This window comes from Dicentrarchus labrax, unplaced genomic scaffold (assembly GCF_905237075.1).
Source record: "Dicentrarchus labrax unplaced genomic scaffold, dlabrax2021, whole genome shotgun sequence".
Lineage (NCBI taxonomy): Eukaryota > Metazoa > Chordata > Actinopteri > Moronidae > Dicentrarchus > Dicentrarchus labrax.
Genome location: NW_026136715.1, coordinates 13,069,078 through 13,088,182, shown reverse-complemented (window position 1 = coordinate 13,088,182; position 19,105 = coordinate 13,069,078). Strand labels below are relative to the sequence as shown.

At 38.3% G+C, this 19,105-nt stretch overlaps 2 protein-coding genes and 1 long non-coding RNA gene across 10 annotated transcripts in view; 2 read left to right on the top strand and 1 right to left on the bottom strand.

The window, feature by feature from the left end:
- The window catches only part of LOC127377624 (deoxynucleoside triphosphate triphosphohydrolase SAMHD1), a 29,867-nt gene extending 22,958 nt beyond the window's left edge, over nt 1-6,909 (top strand). Inside the window, exons 12-18 of the mRNA XM_051425703.1 lie at nt 1,729-1,868; nt 2,872-2,943; nt 3,465-3,548; nt 4,955-5,026; nt 5,171-5,266; nt 5,365-5,502; nt 5,901-6,909. Coding sequence (XP_051281663.1) covers nt 1,729-1,868; nt 2,872-2,943; nt 3,465-3,548; nt 4,955-5,026; nt 5,171-5,266; nt 5,365-5,502; nt 5,901-5,948 — 650 coding nt within the window. The 3' untranslated portion in view covers nt 5,949-6,909. The remainder of the gene's footprint in view (nt 1-1,728; nt 1,869-2,871; nt 2,944-3,464; nt 3,549-4,954; nt 5,027-5,170; nt 5,267-5,364; nt 5,503-5,900) is intronic.
- The window catches only part of LOC127377620 (deoxynucleoside triphosphate triphosphohydrolase SAMHD1), a 71,335-nt gene that overhangs the window by 50,624 nt on the left and 1,606 nt on the right, over nt 1-19,105 (top strand). For 6 of the 7 annotated variants that reach the window (XM_051425693.1, XM_051425696.1, XM_051425697.1 and 3 more), the window contains 11 exons: nt 12,793-12,881; nt 13,316-13,431; nt 13,975-14,045; nt 15,235-15,390; nt 15,590-15,702; nt 15,832-15,940; nt 16,042-16,133; nt 16,251-16,366; nt 17,832-17,971; nt 18,568-18,663; nt 18,822-18,926. In XM_051425693.1, the coding sequence (XP_051281653.1) occupies nt 12,793-12,881; nt 13,316-13,431; nt 13,975-14,045; nt 15,235-15,390; nt 15,590-15,702; nt 15,832-15,940; nt 16,042-16,133; nt 16,251-16,366; nt 17,832-17,971; nt 18,568-18,663; nt 18,822-18,926 (1,203 nt within the window). Of the gene's footprint in view, nt 1-11,267; nt 11,598-12,103; nt 12,171-12,322; nt 12,396-12,720; nt 12,882-13,315; nt 13,432-13,974; nt 14,046-15,234; nt 15,391-15,589; nt 15,703-15,831; nt 15,941-16,041; nt 16,134-16,250; nt 16,367-17,831; nt 17,972-18,567; nt 18,664-18,821; nt 18,927-19,105 lie in introns of those variants that run through there. The other variant, XM_051425691.1, reaches the window with a different exon arrangement.
- Nucleotides 6,634-9,645, bottom strand: LOC127377627 (uncharacterized). Of its 2 annotated transcripts, XR_007887726.1 has the most exons (3): nt 8,393-9,611; nt 8,006-8,164; nt 6,634-7,842 (listed from the first exon to the last, which is right to left on the bottom strand). It is a non-coding gene; the product is annotated as an uncharacterized LOC127377627 (long non-coding RNA). The 2 variants fall into 2 exon arrangements; XR_007887725.1 differs by having other exon boundaries at nt 8,006-9,645.

Here is a 19,105-nt window from a genome sequence, read left to right as displayed (position 1 = left end):
AAAAAGCCAACATAATGGCGGATCATTTATTTGTGAGCCCAACTGAACACTGAGATACGGTTTAAAAAAACAAATCATCTGATTTCATCTCAGGCATAATGGATAATAATGGCATAATGCAGTCTCTTTAGGTACGGATATCTTCATGGTTATTTTCTCAGACAGGAGAGAAACAGTAGACATAGGCTGAGTAGCACTAACTGTGACTAGTGAACTGATCTTAATGTGTAGAATTTGTTGCAGTCCCCTTACTTTGAAAACATAAAGACCAGGTGAGATGAAAAATGTCATTTTAACCCTTTAAGTATGCATCCTCCGTTATATTGTACCCCTATTTAAGACTACATGCCAAAATCATCGTTTCTTACTGTAAAACAAAATGTGACACGTGCTTACGTAAGCATAAAATAACTGATTTCAACCAACAATATCATGACATTCACCTGTCAATAAAGCTTCAACTTTTAGTGACACAGAGCGAAGATTCATGAGTTAGCTAGCTAGCAAAAGCATGGCTAGCTACCGGAGCCGAGTGATTGTTCCAGTGAGAATAACATCTCTGGTAGTTTGGTGACATGTGGCGACATTTTGTGCGTTTCATTTTTAAAAGTAAACATATCACTTTTAAAAATGATTCATGATTAATAATGATTAATGATGATGATAAATAATGATTATCCAGGATCACAGATGCTTTTTTAAAAGCAGACGGACACATCTGGATTGAAGGTACAGGAGAGAACATGTTCACTCTCTCCACAGCCATTGATGACATGGAGGCCTACACTAAGCTGACAGGTCTGTAGATAGCACTGGGACAAATCTGATTCTCTAGCTGTAAGAACACGTGTTTGTTTGGTAAATCTTTATAATAAAAATCATAAGCAATTGTAAAATATGTCATTACAATCGCAATACGATTTTTTAATTAATTAATTCACATTTTATTTAGCTGATTTTCTGAAGTTTGGTTAAAATCTGTGCTATATTTTGATGAAAACCTAGTAACTAACAGTTAGGCTACCTAGCTTATTATTGAGAAACTAACAGGTATATTGCATTAAGAGGTAATAAGTTTTGTTGGAGTTGTTGGAGTTTAAAACTCATGTAAACGCTATCAAATCTAATAAAGAGCAGGACAGTTGTAAACATTACCCTAGAATTTGACACAGTAGCAACTACAATCATGTGAATATGCATATAAACACAATGGTTAATCCATTTTCTCCACATTTCCTCAAGTTTTTAAAAATCATAAACTGGGTATTGCTTCTACTATTGTCTCATGCACAAAGCAGGTGCAGAACTCCAAAACCTGACAGACTTGCTGTGTCCACTTATTTACACTTACACGGTTTCTGTTTGGTGGAGTTCAGCAAATGTTCAATTGAGAGTAGAAGCAACTTGCTGAAGTTTTGAAGGCATCTGTTTCTGATTGAAACATATTTTAAATGACAAATGACAACAGGTCGTGTAAAGGTTGCAATGAATGATAAATGTACACGCCAGATTGATACAGCTCTTCACAAGCAAGCTTAAATAAAGTTAATTTATTTCATATTTAAAAACAAATGAATGAGGTAAAGTAATCTTGTCCCAGTTATGCTGTCTCTCAGGTAACCATGTCAGTTTTAATTTGAGAAAAACTATGAATGATTTTGTGACCATGTCTTTGGTTTGGTTTGGTTTAATTCACTGATCTTCCACTCTCTTTATGTTTCTCTGTAGATGCTGTGTTTGAACAAATACTCAACTGTTCATCTCGGGCACCCCAGGAGCTGAGGGATGCAAGAGACATTCTACGCAGGATCATCAATCGAGACCTCTACAGGTTTCTGGGTGAAACGCGGTTTAAGGTTCCCACTGAGGTTTGTACTAATGTCTTTGTGTGCCTTTATTGCATTACACTGTCTGTCACATCATCTATTTCTCTGTTATAATGAAGTTGGATGTTATACTCCTTTTGTGTGCACATTCCTTGTTTCTGTTTTCTCTATCTTTTTCTCATTGCTTATATGGATATTGTGCTTGGATTTCACTTGGACTACAACACATTCCTACCATTTACTTACATTTGAATTTAGAGGATGTGATAGCAGTGTGAGCAAAATCACAGAAAGAAACTTACTCACTTACTGCATCTACACTGAGCTGGCAGTTTTTTGTGTGAAAATGACTCACATTCACACTCCCATACAGGTCATATATTTCATAGAAACTTCTGCCCACAGGTAAACAGTAAAAAAGGAAAAATCTCTTCTTCATCATCTCCATCACCTTTTTAGTTGGCAAACAACAAAATTGCACATCACAGCCAACACCTGGTGATGTGTTGGACAGACAGCCCAGCTGACAAATACTCCTTGTGATGCTGTTTTAATGCAGCCAATATTGTTGTCACTTAATATTTTCCTGTACTGGAATGAGTATGACATAAATATTACACCTCTGTGGCTCCGGAGGTAGAGCAGGGTTGATGATTTGATCCTCAGCTCCTCCTGTCAATATGTCAAAGTGACCTTGAGAAAGACATTGAATCTGAAAGCCCTCGTTAGCCGTGTTAAGATCAAAAAGCTCCATGTACACTGCACAAAATTATCATGTGATCTAGTCAAACACACACACAAACTCCCTGACTGAATAAAACTGCACAGATTTTCCTCACACACACTACAAGATTTAAATACTCTGTAGAAAGTTTTGGAATAGCTCCACGAATTCTGTTTTAGTGTGGACAAAGAGCCAAAACCAAAAACAAAGATTAAAATGTAACTGCTGAATGCGACTGTAGTCCTACAGTGTGTTGTTAAGATGCAATAAATCTCAAACCTCTTGTCCTCCCACTTCTCACCCTTTCTCCTCCCTTCCTAGGAAAACATTTCTGCTAGGAAAAAGGAATTGGCTGAAGCTCTCGGGCTGACCGAAGATGACTTTGAGATTGTGGTGAGTTTTCAGTCTAAAACTTCTCTTTTCTTTAAATGTTTATCTTAATTATCAGTTAATTTGTAAGATGTTGTCTTCCTCCATTTTAGCATAATTTTATTTGAGAATATGAAAACAAGCTTCTCTCCCACATTTCTCTGTTAGACCATTGAAATGGTCCAAAACTTAGGAGGCAACAAAAACATTTTCATAACTTTACTAACACACACACACACACACACACACACACACACACACACACACACACACACACACACACACACACACACACATACAAACTCACTGACTGACAAAAACTGCACAGATTTTTCTCACACACACTACAAGATTTAAAAACTCTGTAGAAAGTTTTGGAATAGCTCCACGAATTCTGTTTTAGTGTGGACAAAGAGCCAAAACCAAAAACAAAGATTAAAATGTAACTGCTTAATGCGACTGTAGTCCTACAGTGTGTTGTTAAGATGCAATAAATCTCAAACCTCTTGTCCTCCCACTTCTCACCCTTTCTCCTCCCTTCCTAGAAAAAAGGAAAAAATCCTGGTTGGAAAGAGGAATTGGCTGAAGTTCTCGGTGGCGGGCTGGCCAAAGATGACTTTAAGATTGTGGTGAGTTTTCAGTCTAAAACTTTTCTTTAAATGTTTATCTTAATTATCAGTTAATTTGTAAGATGTTGTCTTCCTCTATTTTAGCATAATTTTATTTGTGAATATGAAAACAAGCTTCTGTAACCCTTTTTGGTGGAGTTACAAAATATATAAGAAGCTGTAGTGAACAAATTTGATATTTATCTATGGCTAGTGAGATCAGAAGCTCTAGATACGACTACAGAGCCAAGGATGAACCAAACAACACCCAGGAACAACTCAGATACTCTCCTTTGAGAAAGAACTACTCTCCCCATTTAATAAAAAAACAGGGAAGGATTAATAGAAAATACAGTTATACAGTATACATTGTATTATACAATTCTTACCCGGGTAAGTATAAAAATAGAAAAATAAAAAAAGAATTCACAGCTGTATCAATAGTCTTTTGGATTCAATGTTCAATTTAACTCCTTCAACTCAATCACTTAGTCCTTGCAGCAGATAATACTGCTCAGTCCACTGGAAAAGTGGCAACTGTTTGTCCTACCGCACTGTTGAATGCGTTGACGGTGTGTGTGGAAGCAACGTTTCTGGGGTTCAGGGTTCCAATCTTCTGCATGCAATCGAGTCTCTAATTCTTTTCCATTGGGCCGTAGTTCGCCATCAAACATCCAAGCTCCAACTCCAGGTAGGTCGGGAACTCTCGGGATCCACAAAAAACCTGACCTATTGTGAATAAGGTCAGAACATTCAAGCTCCTAATCAGTACACCACATAAAAGTTAGAATACAACTTCTAATTTCCCAGATTATTCTCTAAATTACCAGAGAATAACTCATGAAACATTGCAAATGGGTTTCACAATTATTAAAGATCAATTTATGTCATAATAAAATCCAAATGTTAGAGAATTAAGGTTACTGAAATAACCTCTCTCAAAATTAATTATAAACCAAATATTTCCTCTTTCACATATTCACATTGACCTTCACATATCTCAATTGGCATAAAATAATAACAATATAATAATAAAAGGAAAACAGATGCTGTGTGCACCCTCTGCCCTGCAACAGCAGCCTACAGTAGAACCTACAAAATAATTTAAGTGCAGCTTAAGGCCCTTTAAGTCAATATATATATCAATTTTTATAGTTTTTCTGTCTTTGTCTCATGTGCTGTGTGTCTCGATGGTTGCTCTCGCTCCTCACTTCTCAAGAGAAGGAAACCTCACGTGTGTAGGTCAACTAGCTGACACCTGATTGGTCGGATGAGCCAGCATCTCGACATGCAAAAGGCTAATGAAACAAACAGGAAGTAGACTGTAACTGCTTAATGCGACTGTAGTCCTACAGTGTGTTGTTAAGATGCAATAAATCTCAAACCTCTTGTCCTCCCACTTCTCACCCTTTCTCCTCCCTTCCTAGGAAAACATTCCTGCTTTGAAAAGGGAAATGGCTGAAGCTCTCAGGCTGACTGAAGATGACTTTGACATTAGGGTGAGTTTTCAGTCTAAAACTTCACTTTTCTTTAAATGTTTATCTTAATTATCAGTTAATTTGTAAGATGTTGTCTTCCTCCATTTTAGCATAATTTTATTTGAGAATATGAAAACAAGCTTCTTTCCCACATTTCTCTGTTAGACCATTAAAATGGACTATGGGAAGAAACACAAGGACCCCATCGATCACTTATATTTCTACAGCAAGCATGACACTACCCGCGCATTCAAGAAGAAGGTCAGAACTAAAACGATGATGACAACAGTTTTAATTTTAGTCTTCCTTTGCATTACATCCCTCTGTTGTCATTATTCTGAAATGTATGCTGCTTTCAGCATTGTCAGGTGTCCAGGATTCGCCCAACGTGCTTTTCTGAGCAGCTGGTCAGGTTTGTCTGTAAGAAGGCTGATCCGAAGGCTGACGAGAAAAAGTTTAAAAAGTGGTGCAAGGCAAAGGACTTTCCAGAGTATCAGGTAATCTTATAAATAAGCTGTTAAATATATGATCTTGTAGGTATTATGTGGGAGTTTGTGTAGCCTAGGGCTGTAGCCACTGATTACTTTCATTATTGTTTAATATACCAAATATTTTCTTGATTAATTGACAAATATAGTTTGGTTTATAGATGTAACAATTTCCTTAAGCCCAAGGGGGTGTCTTATAAAAGCAGTCAGAAAACTCAAAAATTATTGATTTACTTAAACATAAGACAGAAAAACAGCAAAGCTGGATCTAGGCAACATTTTTGCTTGAAAAATGACTTTTAACTATAATTATAATTGTTTATCAAAATAGTTGCCCAACTTCAGTTATGTATCTCTCACTCTGAACTGAACTGCTCTTGGTAATATTGATGCACTTGTCTGTGCAGGATGACAAAAATCAATCTGAGCCTTTGGAAGATGGACATCAAAACTGAAAACAAGCAAACACTCCCTGGTACTCATTGGTTCATGATTGAAAATGATTTAAATATTATATAAGGTGAGTATGTTAATGAGCACAGAGTCTTCTTTATAAATGAGAATGCATTTGCATATTCAGGCCCTGTAGTCTGGTCTTTTAGAGGCCTAATCAATATTATACATGTATCTGTGGTTCAGTTTGATCATTTTTAAATTAGTTTGATTTTAGACTCCTTTCATAATCTAAAGCTGTACGTGTCTGATTTTAAACTGAATCACTTCTTAATAGCATGTTGTTACTAAAAACATACCAGAAACATACTATTACTCTGTTGTGAACAATCAATCATGGTTACTTAAAATATCTTTGTGTGAAACTGAATATGTACACAGTACGTTTCACTTATTTATTCATTTATGCGTCTTCATGTATTGTGTGTATTCCTTATGATTGGGGCAAGCTGCAAAGCACTTGCCAACATATATAATGGAGTTTGTCATTTAAAGTTTAATTTGTGGTTAAGGGATTTCAAATATTTTGGTTTTGATGTTAATCACGTGAATTAATGTGGAAATTTGATTAGATATTATTATGACTGAGTGTTTGATTTGAGGTAGTTTCTTGTGGTGGTTATGAATCCAACGATTGGCTGTATCTTTCTTGAACCACAGAATTTATCTTTACTTCTTCAATGTTGATTTTTTTTCATTTGTTTTTAAATATCTCTTTTATTGGTGACATATTTTATCATATTTTGGTCTTGAATTATTCTACCTTTTGAAACTGGCTCTTTTTTTAATGTAACCATCTGTATGCATGTGGTAAATGGAAAATTATAAATATATAAACATATTCTAAATATGTAATGGGGCTATAAAGGGAAACCTACCAGAGACAATTAGAAGCTTTAAACTTTATTCCTAAAGTTGATAATAGATTGTTCTCTACTTGAAATAAAACTATTTTTTCCTCTTCGTTGAGTGCCCTCGTGCAGTTTAATTTGTCACACACTAGAGGACATCATACACTCTCTTGTGTTTTGCTGCAGCTATCCCCAACCCCATGTAATGTGTCTAATATACACATTGTTTGTACAGTAACAGGTGATATGGAACCCTCAAGACAATTATTTTTCTGGTATTGTGTACACAAGATATTATATTGAGGCACAAGTGATGGTCACCCATGAAACAAGTAGTTTTTTTTTTTTATCATATAGTCATATAAATCATACGAATTAAAAGGCAAAATGTGCTTTTAAATGTTCATCAAATGGCTTGAGGGAGTGGTTTGCCTGGCATGAAATGAGATGCTTATCCATGGTGATGTAGAAGCTGTCGATCCAGTTCTTCAGATGCCTAAAGCCTCTTATACACTTGCCGTTCCGAACCTGTCGCGCGACAATGTGAAGTAGATCTCAAAGCAGAAACAGGAAGATGGACGAGTTCGAGGGCAAGCTTCCGAGAAAGTGCGCCTCTACAGGCATCTGTACGATCCTTCAATGAAGGAATACAGATGCCCAGAGGTGCCAAAATTCATGGCGATTTATCGCAATGTTGGAAAAGAGGAGGCCATATGCCGGAAAATTTGGTAGAACCTCCGCGACTGATTTGGAGAACAAAAAAGAGGTCTGCCATTGTTTACCTTTTTCTTCTTCTTGTAGTGCGTAGAAATAGTAAAGTCGGTAGCCTTTCCTCAGTTGCGACACCTCTGTTCAGGAGAAGACTGTAACTAGTGTCGCGACCACCACACGCAAGTATAAATAGTTACGGCGCTCCCGTGACGTCACATTGTCGCGCTACAGGTTGGGAAACGGCGAGTGTATAAGAGCCTTAACAGTGAGGAGGTGTGGTTGTTGATCCTGCTGGATGCGGGAGATGATCCTCCAAACTGTAGCATGACTACGGCTGAGATAAGGAAACAAAGAGAGAGATCATTATTGAAGTGATTACTTAAACATTTCAAGTAATTCTAAACATTATAATAACATATTTTCTGTAGATGTTTTATTGTGCATACTGCAGTTCACAGCACCAATTGTTTCAGTAAGTTGGACTTAATTGCACTTACCGTGTAGAGCTGCACGAGTGGAGGGAAATGGTGCCAACTTGTCTCCAACCAAAAAAGTGAAATGCGTTTCTTCCGTAATTACATCTAAGCGGAGTTGGGCTAACACCAGAGAGCGTTTTCCAACACTGATGTTATCAACTCTGTGAAATAACTCCAACACTGAACAACATTTACAAGAAAGAAAGTGTTAAAATTACACTTTGGGAGTGAAAATCAACTCAGAAAACTGTCTATGGACACTACTCTGCAGTACAGTGGGTACCGGGGATGCAACTCTTATGGTCCTAACTGGAAGCATATACGCCTACAAATGGTCTAGTCTGTCATTAAATGCCACAGGAAGAAGAACATGTTGAAAACAGCGACAGGTACAGGTGATGTACTCACAAAGCTTTCGTGCACAGTGCTCCGTCATCAACTCTCTCCGCTTGGCTGCCTGTAAGTGAGCTTGCGGTCGGGGCAGAGCTCCTGCTCAATCCATTGCTTTCTTTATGAAGTCTTCATGTACTTACTTGTAGAGGCTTTCTACCACAATCCGAAGAAATGCAGGTCAGTGTGAATACGGCTGTCTGACCAGCCTCTAATGAAAAACCCTGTCAGGTAGAAGCAGTTTGGACGCCTGTATAGCTCACCTGGTAGAGCTGGCCCCCATGTACTCAAACTCAGAGTCCTCGCTGCAGCAGCAGGCCCCACCCCAACTAGCATTAGCCTTTTGCAAGATTTCTTGGTATTACACTGATAATACTGTGGCAAAAAATATATATGTATGGATATTTCCTTACTTTTATCAATGCAAAAATATCTACAATTGTATTTTAAATCTTGAATCATTCCATTAGATTCAATATTTCTGTTTGCCATTATAATACACTGTTTTCTGTATAATTTTATTGTACAATAACCCTAGTACTCTTAATGAAACCGTCCATTACTTATTTTCCATTGCTGAATAGTCAGTTTCTATACTGTCATATCCACCCATGTACAAGATACCTTTAAGTGAAATATTTATTTCAGCATCCTTTGCACTCTGCACCATTGCACTACTGTCTACTGTATACAAATGTTTGTTTATAGATATGTATAACTGTACAAATGAGTCTATGTCTTTTTTGTTGAACTTCTGTTTATTTACACTGTGAGTCTGGGATTGTACATTGAGAGCAACATCCCTTGTATGTGCACACATACCTGGCCAATAAAAGTGATTCTGACTCTGATTCTCACTTTAGTTTAGCGTGGGAAATATGATTTTAATACAATAATAATAATATTATGATGATGGCCCCTTGGCTCTGGCCGCCCCTGTGGCAGGCTCTGCATTTTGTGACTTTAACTTCAAACACTTGGACAGCTAAAATGCTGTGCTACCACTTTAACATTTTCCATTCATCTGTAATGCTCTTTCCTGTGCACAGTTTAAAGTCTAGTCACACAGTGTTAGATGTAAAAGTGAAGGTTAACTCACAGTCCGACTCACCGAAGAGCAGAGCTCACGTCCCGGCCACGTGTGCTCAAATAACCTAACCACACTTAAAAACCCGCGGATAGAAATGAGCAGTTTCTTTTTGAAAGAGCCGGTTCTGCTACGTCGTCGTCACTGGACGTAATCCCGGGTTTCTGCGTCAACACCGCGGCCCCATCAGCTGCACTGTTTTTGGCTCCACCCTCGAGACCTGCGTCAAGTTAGCTAAACGTAGCACGTCATGTACCGGAAGCAAGGTTGTTTTTACTTGTGAAATAAAATGATGACCCATATTCAAAAGAGAGCTGAGGTTAGCGTTTGGGCTAATTACTCAAAAACTATAATTTATTACTCATTACACTTTTCAAAAGTAATATTGTAGTTATTAGTTACTCTACTATTTATATTACTTTTCTGCTACTCCCCACAAATTGTACCCCGTCTCCAGTTTTGCTTGTTAAAATCAAAGTAATGGGAATATTTCCAGCTTCTGAATATAAGTCTTTCCATCTTCCAAGTACCCAATCATGCGTATTATCTAGTTATCATTAATAATTTATAACTTTTGTTATACGACAATATTTAAAAACTCACTGCATTTATGTCGGTCACATACATAGCATATATTTTATTACTATAGGGTACATAGGCTCTTATTATATTTCCATTTTTATTCTTTACTTATATGTATATACCTATATATACATTTCTATTCTCTATATATATATATTGTGTTAGATATTTTAAGTATTATTTCTATTCTTTAACAGCGTGTGAGCCCCTTGATCAATAAAATATTTCTGATTCTGATTCTTATTACAAAAATGTATCCAAGGATGAAATTGGATGGTTGGATTTCAAATTAGTAGGAACCAACTAAAGAAATTACTGAACTAATTGTTTTTTGGGAGGGTAACTGTAATATTATTGCTGAAATTCATTAGTAATTAGTCCCACTACTAGTTACTGGGAAAAGTAATCTTATTACTGTAAGACTATCACTAGTAATGAGTTACTGCCCAACACAGTTACTGATGCTGATGCAGCTCAGGTAAAACAACATGGATTTTGTTAGTTTGTTTCAAATTTTATGTACAATGGTGACGTAATTACAATGCAGGGATTAATAGACACTTATTTAGACTGTTGTCCATTGCAACATGGAGCAAAAAAATAGCAAACTTTTCTCTAAGAGCTCCCTGCACATGCTTTTGTGTGAGTTTTATTAATGTTTACTTTGAAACATGCTATCTGGTACAATCAAGAACTTTAGTACATGCTGTGAAAATGGTGTATTGTTGTTTTTTTTCCTCATCATTTGTTGTATTCAGGGTCACCACTGAGGTCATGTCTCTCTTGTTTTATGATTTGAACCGGGGGATTTTGCACTTACACTTGGTATAAATTAGATTGACTTATTCCAGTATTTTCAGATACAACAATAATATCAAATATATATATCAATTATTGTGTATTTCCCCATCAGATATGTATTCTTGCAGCTTTTAAACAACATTTTGCCTTAATGTTGCGGAATAAAATATACGTACACAATATAACTAAACATAAAATGAATGCAATTAAACAATACTATATGAATTTTTTTGGGGGGGAGTGGGAGGGCGGGTAACTCATGACCCCAGGATTTCCAGCCCATGTCATCATATATGCTAAAACCCCTTATTCTATTCAGCACTAAGTACTGGGCTTTCGAATACAGTTGGTTTCAATCGACTTTTATTTTGAAAACTGTAGCCGGAAACGTTGTTTGCGTTCCGGTTCAGCTTGACGCAACCAGTCTGGAAACAAAACCCGGGGTTTTTTCGCCGCTTCTGCTTTTTCTGTGCAGAGCTACTCGATCAGCTGTTGCAGTCGACCTCGGAGACATTGCCGGTTAGAGTTCAGCGTTTCTCTTCTCTTCCGATTAACCAAAAAATACCACCAACATGGATAACCGAAAACGACCGTTAGAGGCGGTTGAGTCCGATAATGACCGCTTCAAAACACCGGAAAAAAGAGTGTCGGTGGTCCGGCTGCAGGACTCGGACTACATGCGATGGGAAGTGGAGGAAACGTGTCGGTACCTGCGAAGAGAAGGTCTAGGAGAATGGGAAGACACATTTAGAGGTTGGTTTTCAGGTTAAATGTCAAAAGTAGACCCGTTTTCATCTCATTGTTGGTCTAAATACAGTCAGCTGAGAGTTATTATTATTATTATTAGGCTACCGCTAACTTGCTGCCCCCCCACCATGTGTGCGTTGTGACATACAACCCCAGTGGGGTAGTTTTGCCTGAAGAAGAGGTCCAGCAAACATCCTATTCTTGCATATTTAGCCTGAAGTGTTTGCACATTGTCTCTTAACTTCTGCTGCTCTAATCCAGGCAGCAAGGGTCATTATGTAATTCACATTAACCACAGAAGAGGAGCAGATTCATGCAGTCTGTACTGGCTCACAGACAGGTGAAGCAGCTACATGAAATTGTGCATTTTGAGTGAAGTATCTGTTAGTCCTTACTCCATCCACTCATGGAAACTCATGTCATGCCTTCGCCATCCTAGGAAACAGGAAGCTGTCTGTACCCTGCACTACACCACCTATAACCCTGAATCTAATGTTTCCTCTGTTATCCAGCACAGAAAATCACAGGCGTCGGGCTGCGATATCTCAAGGATGCCGATCTGGAGAAGATTGGTGTAAAGTAAGTGTCTCCTCGAAAATGGCCTAGGACACTGTGGGGTAGGAGGAAATGTGACCGAAGCCACTAACGGTAGTGTTAAAGAAGGCAAAGCCCTCATAACCCTGTGCTACTCTAATGTTTCACTTCATTTTTTCCATTTTTATCCTAACCAGGTGCCTTGGTGACCGTCTGCAGATCCTACACAGCCTCAGGAAGCTGTGGCAGATGGAAACAGAGCAAAATAAGGTATCAGTAGTATCACAGTGCTACACTCTCAAGGCTCTATAGAGATATTAAAGACATAATAGAATAAAGCAGAGGAACTTGTTGGATAAACAGGAAGGACGTGGGAAAAGATATGAGGGTGCATGTAACGATTGTTGTCCTTAAGCTTTGTTCTCAGCACTCAGCTGACAAAGCTTACAAGCTTGAAAACCAGTTGTTAAAGGGGAAGACTGCGTGGTATGAACTGAAGAAAGACTAGTTCTTAGAGCCCATGAACTGAAGAAAGACTAGTTCTTAGAGCCCATGAACTGAGTCTGTTTGTGTTTGTTTCCTGTCTTCTGCCAAGGTGTTTAATGACCCCATCCACGGGCATGTGGAGCTACACCCTCTTCTCATCAAAATCATTGACACGCCTCAGTTCCAGAGACTACGAAACCTCAAGCAGCTCGGAGGGACATACTTGGTTTTTCCTGGAGCATCCCACAACCGCTTCGAACACTCCATAGGGTATGTTAGTCTGTATTTAGTATCATGAGGCATCATTGCTTTGCTATTAAACGCACATATATAGCAGTAAAACCATAGTGATGGCACAATAAAACTCAAGTTGTAATATTTTTGCGCTCATAGACCAACATTAATTGGTGAGGCCAGACTCTGAGTCTCCAAAGTTACAACAACCGTTGTACAATAAAAGTTGGCTCACTAACACAATCTCAGTCATCATTTAATTAGATGCTGTATTTTATCATGCTGAAGTGGCAATCTGTTGATAAGAAAGTGATGATAATTGACGTGCACTTTGATCGCAATCCTCCCGTTCCAAAAGATTGATTGATATGATCACACTGTTATTTCCACATACAAAAAAATCTATATTTTGTGGTGTTTTCATTGTATAACTTGTGATGAATTAGTTGTGTTGTTGTGTGCTGGTACAGGGTGGGTTACTTGGCAGGACGACTGGTACAAGCTCTGAACGAGAGGCAGCCAGAACTCCTCATCTCTCGAAGAGACATCCTTTGTGTGCAGATTGCTGGACTGTGCCACGACCTAGGTGAGTGGTACGCGGGTCCTCACACTTGAGGTTTGAACTTCTTATACCGGTTTCCACCAACGCAAAACTAATGCTAGTTCTCTAGCTTGTTCAACTTGGGAACTTTCTAAGAACAGGTTTTGCTTTTCTGCGAACTAGAGAGCCAACTTAAAGCCATGATGTCACTACACGTTACCAAGGTTACGTTAGTTAGGTAGCTGTTGGTCAATTACGTTAGCCAAGCAATCAGCAATCAGTCTGACCCGAAACTTAACATTATAGTTATAAACAAACAAAACACTGATTCTAGACCTGCAGTGTTGGTGCCTCACTGGAACCAGTTTTCCTGGCCAAGAGCAGGTTTTTAGGCTGTCGAAACTGGTTTGAGATTAGGCACAGGCTCCAAACCAGACCTCAAACTGTCTTGGTGGAAAATAGATATTAGGCACTGGGTGTGAGCATGAATGTAGAAGAGAAACTATTTACGATTATTATCCTCTATTTTCCAGATAAGAATAAAGGGTAAAATTCTGACATTATTTATCCATCCCCCCCTCTTTCCAGGACATGGGCCATTCTCCCATATGTTTGATGGGATGTTCATCCCCAAAGCGCGTCCAGGAATTGCCTGGAAGGTAAGAAACTATGTGATTTATATTTATATCTCTTGTCCTTGTACACGGAGAGCCAATGAGTCCAAATAAAACATTAGATGCAGTCTCCTCCAGTCTTCTGACTGACTTCCTCCAGCTAACAGTCTGTGTGTCGCTGGCGAGTTCTGTTGTGCAGATTTTCCAAACGGTTGTTATGATTCATCAAAAAACTATTTGGCCATCGAGGAGATTCAAACAACTACAACACACTAGCCCAGACGTGCACATCAACTGCACTGAGCTACCACAAAGAACAACTGTTTCAAGGGCATCTCAGCTTTGCTCGTATGAACACAACTCTCAAAACTGACTATTTGGTTTGGAAAGAGCGTGACTCCCCCATTCCAGTGCTCTTAAAATAAGTTAGTGGCTGCTTTAACAAACAATTCCCAAAAGAGGAGGCAGAAAAAATGGGAACAACCCGGAAAAGTCAGACTGACCCAAAATAACTACTATCTGAAAAAGTAGTCTTGCGGGAGGGCTGGCTTTTTTTTTTTTTTTTTTTTTTGAGAAGTAACTGAAAAAGGCCTTGAGCTATCACTTACTTACTCACAAACTCCCAGACTGTGCAGACTGTTACATGATCTACTAATAATGAAGTTAACGTAGAGTCCAATAGATTTTAACCTGCAAGTATGCTGGAAAGATCTACCTATCAGACACAAATCCTCTCCTCACATCACTGTAATTCCTTAATAGGTGATGTAGTCTTCAAATACCTACCCACTAAACGCAATGCTTGGCACCAACTATACGGACATTGATTGCCCATCTTTCGTCCTTTCTTTAAATTAGTTTATTTATAGTTATAAAGCTTTGATGACGTGAAGTTACAGCAATAAACAGATTTTTTTTAAGGCAGTTGTAATTACTGATATTCAGGGCTGCTGTATAAAGCCGTTATCGTCACCTGACCTGACTGAGGGATTGCGGCGTTCAGAATGAATCAGTGATAAGAGCTACTAGGCCGACGGTCCTTATGTAAGTTATGACCACAAACCGGCCGTCGGACAAACATGGGAGAGATAAGACGAGTCTTCATGTTTGTGTCCCGTCATGTTGTAACTGAGATAAGCGCTTTCTATTTGAGTAATGCGTCTCTGTGCTTTCATTTTCAGATTGTGGCCATTCGTGTTTTAATATTAATAGAGTGGGTCCGTTTCTTTTGCAGCATGAGACCGCCTCTCTGGCCATGTTTGACTACCTGGTGAAAGACAACGGCCTGAAGCCGGTGATGGAGCAGCACGGCCTGGTGCTGCCCGATGACCTGGACTTCATCAAGGAACAGATTGCTGGACCACTGGTCACTGATGCAGCTGGCCCGAAGGTATCTAGTTCTGACTAAAATTCTCACTATGTCCATCCATTGAAGTGTCCTTGAGCAAGACACTGAATCCAAAGTTGCTCCCTGAGGCGCCCACGGCTCCTAGTGTATAGGATGGGTCAAATTTTGTTTCAATGTATCTAAATGCAGAAAAATAACAACGGCTGAAAGCCTGGAGTCCTAATTCTTCTTCTGTTGTCAGTCATCTCCACAGTGGCCATATAAAGGCCGTCCAGAAGACAAGTCCTTCCTCTATGAAATCGTTGCCAACAAAAGAAATGGCATTGATGTGGACAAGTGGGACTACTTTGCCAGGTAGGACTTGTTGATCTGTTGCATCATAATAATTTTCCAAATCATATATTAAATATTGATATTTTATATTTTATATATAGTTTTTGTTTAATTTCCTATCCTTCCACATATTTCTTCTTCTCTACTCAGGGACTGCTACCACCTGGGCATCCAGAACAACTTTGACTACCGCCGCTTCCTAAAGTTTGCCAGGGTGTGTGAGGTGGACGGGCAGAAGCACATCTGCACTAGAGACAAGGTGCTGACTTTGTTATTTGTGCTTTTTTTTAATCAGCTTTTAAAACCGTAATCCGTTTAGATGATTAGATCTAACTAAAATACTGGTCATTCTTTTAACAGGAGGTGGGCAATTTGTATGACATGTTCCACACAAGGAACTGTCTCCACAGAAGAGCCTACCAGCACAAAGTGGGCAGCATCATAGAGACTATGTGAGTAGCTTATCACTTTAATGTAGCATGTTGTCTTTGCTTCATGATTCAATCTCTAGTCTGGTCTGCAGCAAAATGTATTCAAAAGTGATAGTAATGTTGGGTATGATTATCCAGGATCACAGAGGCCTTTCTAAAAGCAGACAAGCACATCAAGATTGAAGGCACAGGAGGGAAGATGTTCACTCTCTCCACAGCCATCGATGACATGGAGGCCTACACCAAGCTGACAGGTCTGTAGATACCACTGTGTGCTGTGAGGATATAGGCAAGATAGGCAGAATTGCACCATCTGTTAGATCTAATAAAAACAGGCTTTTTTTTTTTTGAACTTGCACTGCCATCGCTTTAGCCCACTTATACTGTCATACAGTTTCTGGGTTTTTTTTTTTTTTCTTCATCCATCAAAATGAAAATGTGGCGCACAACTCTTCTCCAGTACACAATGTTTTATTCACCAAATATTTTCAGCCCTTCTTAAGGGTGTGTTTAGTGGGTATACCAATACAAAACAATAGCTCAGTCATAAATTGTACTTTAATAAAGATTATCATGTTCATTTCACTTGATTGACTGTCAGATAGGTATTAATTAAATTATGTTTATTTGATTTTAGAGGAGAAAAATTACTTTTATGGTGGCCGAATGTTTTGAGAATGAAAAAAGATTTTGCCCCGATATGTCTTTGCGAAGGTACTAAGAAGACTGCTTTCTTAAACAAATGACTTTATTAAAGAATATTTAAGTTAAATAATTTAACATATAGTATTGTCAACCAATTCTAGAAATTAACACTGAGAATATAAACACCAGTACTATAAAAACTACAAGGATTTCTGCATTATAATAATAATAATAATAATAATAATAATAATAATAAATTTTATTTATCTAAATACTCAAAGACACTTTACATAAAAACATAAAAGCAGCAAAACAACATTATATAGCTTACCGGAAAAAACGGTTTCCATATCACTGCATATCAGATAACAGATACGCTGATACCAATATGTCTATGATAGGACAATAATAGGTGATAATATTGGCCCGGCTCTAATGTTTAGTATTGAGGTTGTCTGGTAATTATATTGAGATGTGTTTCTGATGTTTTACCCAGACAAATACTAGAAACACATGTCAGTATATCGTACAACACTACTACTAACTACGGCCTGAATAATAAGTAAACAACCAGAAACGCACTGACAAAGGAGAAATAAGAAGCAACAGCTACAGAGCTATACTAATAAGATAGCCAACGACCTGCTGTCTGTGTGGAAGCCTGAAGGACATCACAAACGACAGGAAACCATCCCCCCATACTGTGGAGAACTGGCTGACAATCTGAATGTGTTATACTGTAGGTTTGATAAGCCCACATTAGCACCGGTCACCCACTCCGACATCAAACAGTCACTTACACACACCCCCACCCCCACCTCAACCTACACTCAGGATCTGTGGAGAGGATCTGTGTCAGCTCTCAGCAGATCAGGAAACACCAGGTCACGACAGCATGTCACCCACTGTTTTTTACCATACTCTCTTTTTATGACATTTCTTTGTATTGAGGTGATTTAAAGTTCTGTTTTATGAGTATCTAGTAATTATTTACACAGTAAATGGTGTTTAAAAAACCAGCAAAGGTTCGCTTTAATTGACCTGTCCCCTACTTATTTTCTATTTGTCCTGCAGATTATGTGTTTGAACAAATACTGAACTCCTCCTCCCCCGAGCTGACTGAGGCAAGGCAGATCCTGCGTAACATCGTCTGTCGACGCCTCTATAAGTGTTTGGGCCAAACCCAGGCAGATCAAACCATCAACGTCACCCAGGTGTGTGTGTTTGGGTCTTTGTATGGTTATATTGTAAGGCTCTCGGCTTGTCACAATATCCATATTCGTATTAGTTGATGAGTTGCTAATAGTTTTTGTTGGGGTTTTTTTATGTATTCAAAGATGCTTTTGAGTTGTCATGTAGTGTAATATTTTATCTTTAATATTTTTTTTAGCAATCAATTAATTGTCAAGTATAAAGACTGTCAGAATATGGGGGAAAAGGCCCTTTTGGTGATGTCTTCAAATTGCTTGTTTTGTCTGATTAACTCAATCATGTTCAGTTCACTTTTATATAAAAAGCATTATATCCTGACTTTTGCAAAGCCGGAACCACCAAATGTTTGGCGGTTTTGCTTGGTAATTTATTTAAACGACAAATGTATTATATCAATAGTCATTATAGATCATTATACAAAAATCCAGGATATTTTGGTAAATAGAAAGATTAGATGCCTGCATGCACATTGTGCCCAGAATTCAATGTAATTATATATATTTGTATTATATGAGGATATGATACCACTCACATCTAATGTCCCTGCTACGATGAAATAAGTTGACTCTTCCACTTCTTGCTCTCTCTCCTCTATAAGGAGAAGATTCGCTCCTGGGAAGAAGATTTGGCCCAAACCATCCCTCAGAGTGGCACCCAGGATGTCAGTCTGCAGCCAGAGGACTTTATAGTTAATGTGAGTTTTTAATCTAATTACTTAAAATGTAATACCTTTGGCTCGTAGCAACAAAATCTTATTTTTGTATTTTTATTACTCCATTTTAAGCGAATGCCTTTCCCTTCTGTGTTTTTTTTTTTACACTGGATCTAAAAATCCTCTCTCTCCTTTTTTAGGTAATTTCTATGGACTATGGGATGAAGGAGAAGAACCCCATCAACAATGTGCGTTTCTATTGCAAGAACAACCCAAACACAGCCATCCAGATTCGCAAGAACCAGGTCAGAACTGAAGACTTTTTAGATTTAAGTAATTTCCCCTGGGATTATTAAAGTATTTCTGAGTCTGATTCTAATGACCACAGAATTTCTTTATCGGTCTTTGCATGAGCTTCTCACAAATTGCTGTTTTTGCCTCACGTGCATTTTCTTCTTAACTTGTAGAAGCTGTTTGTCACTGC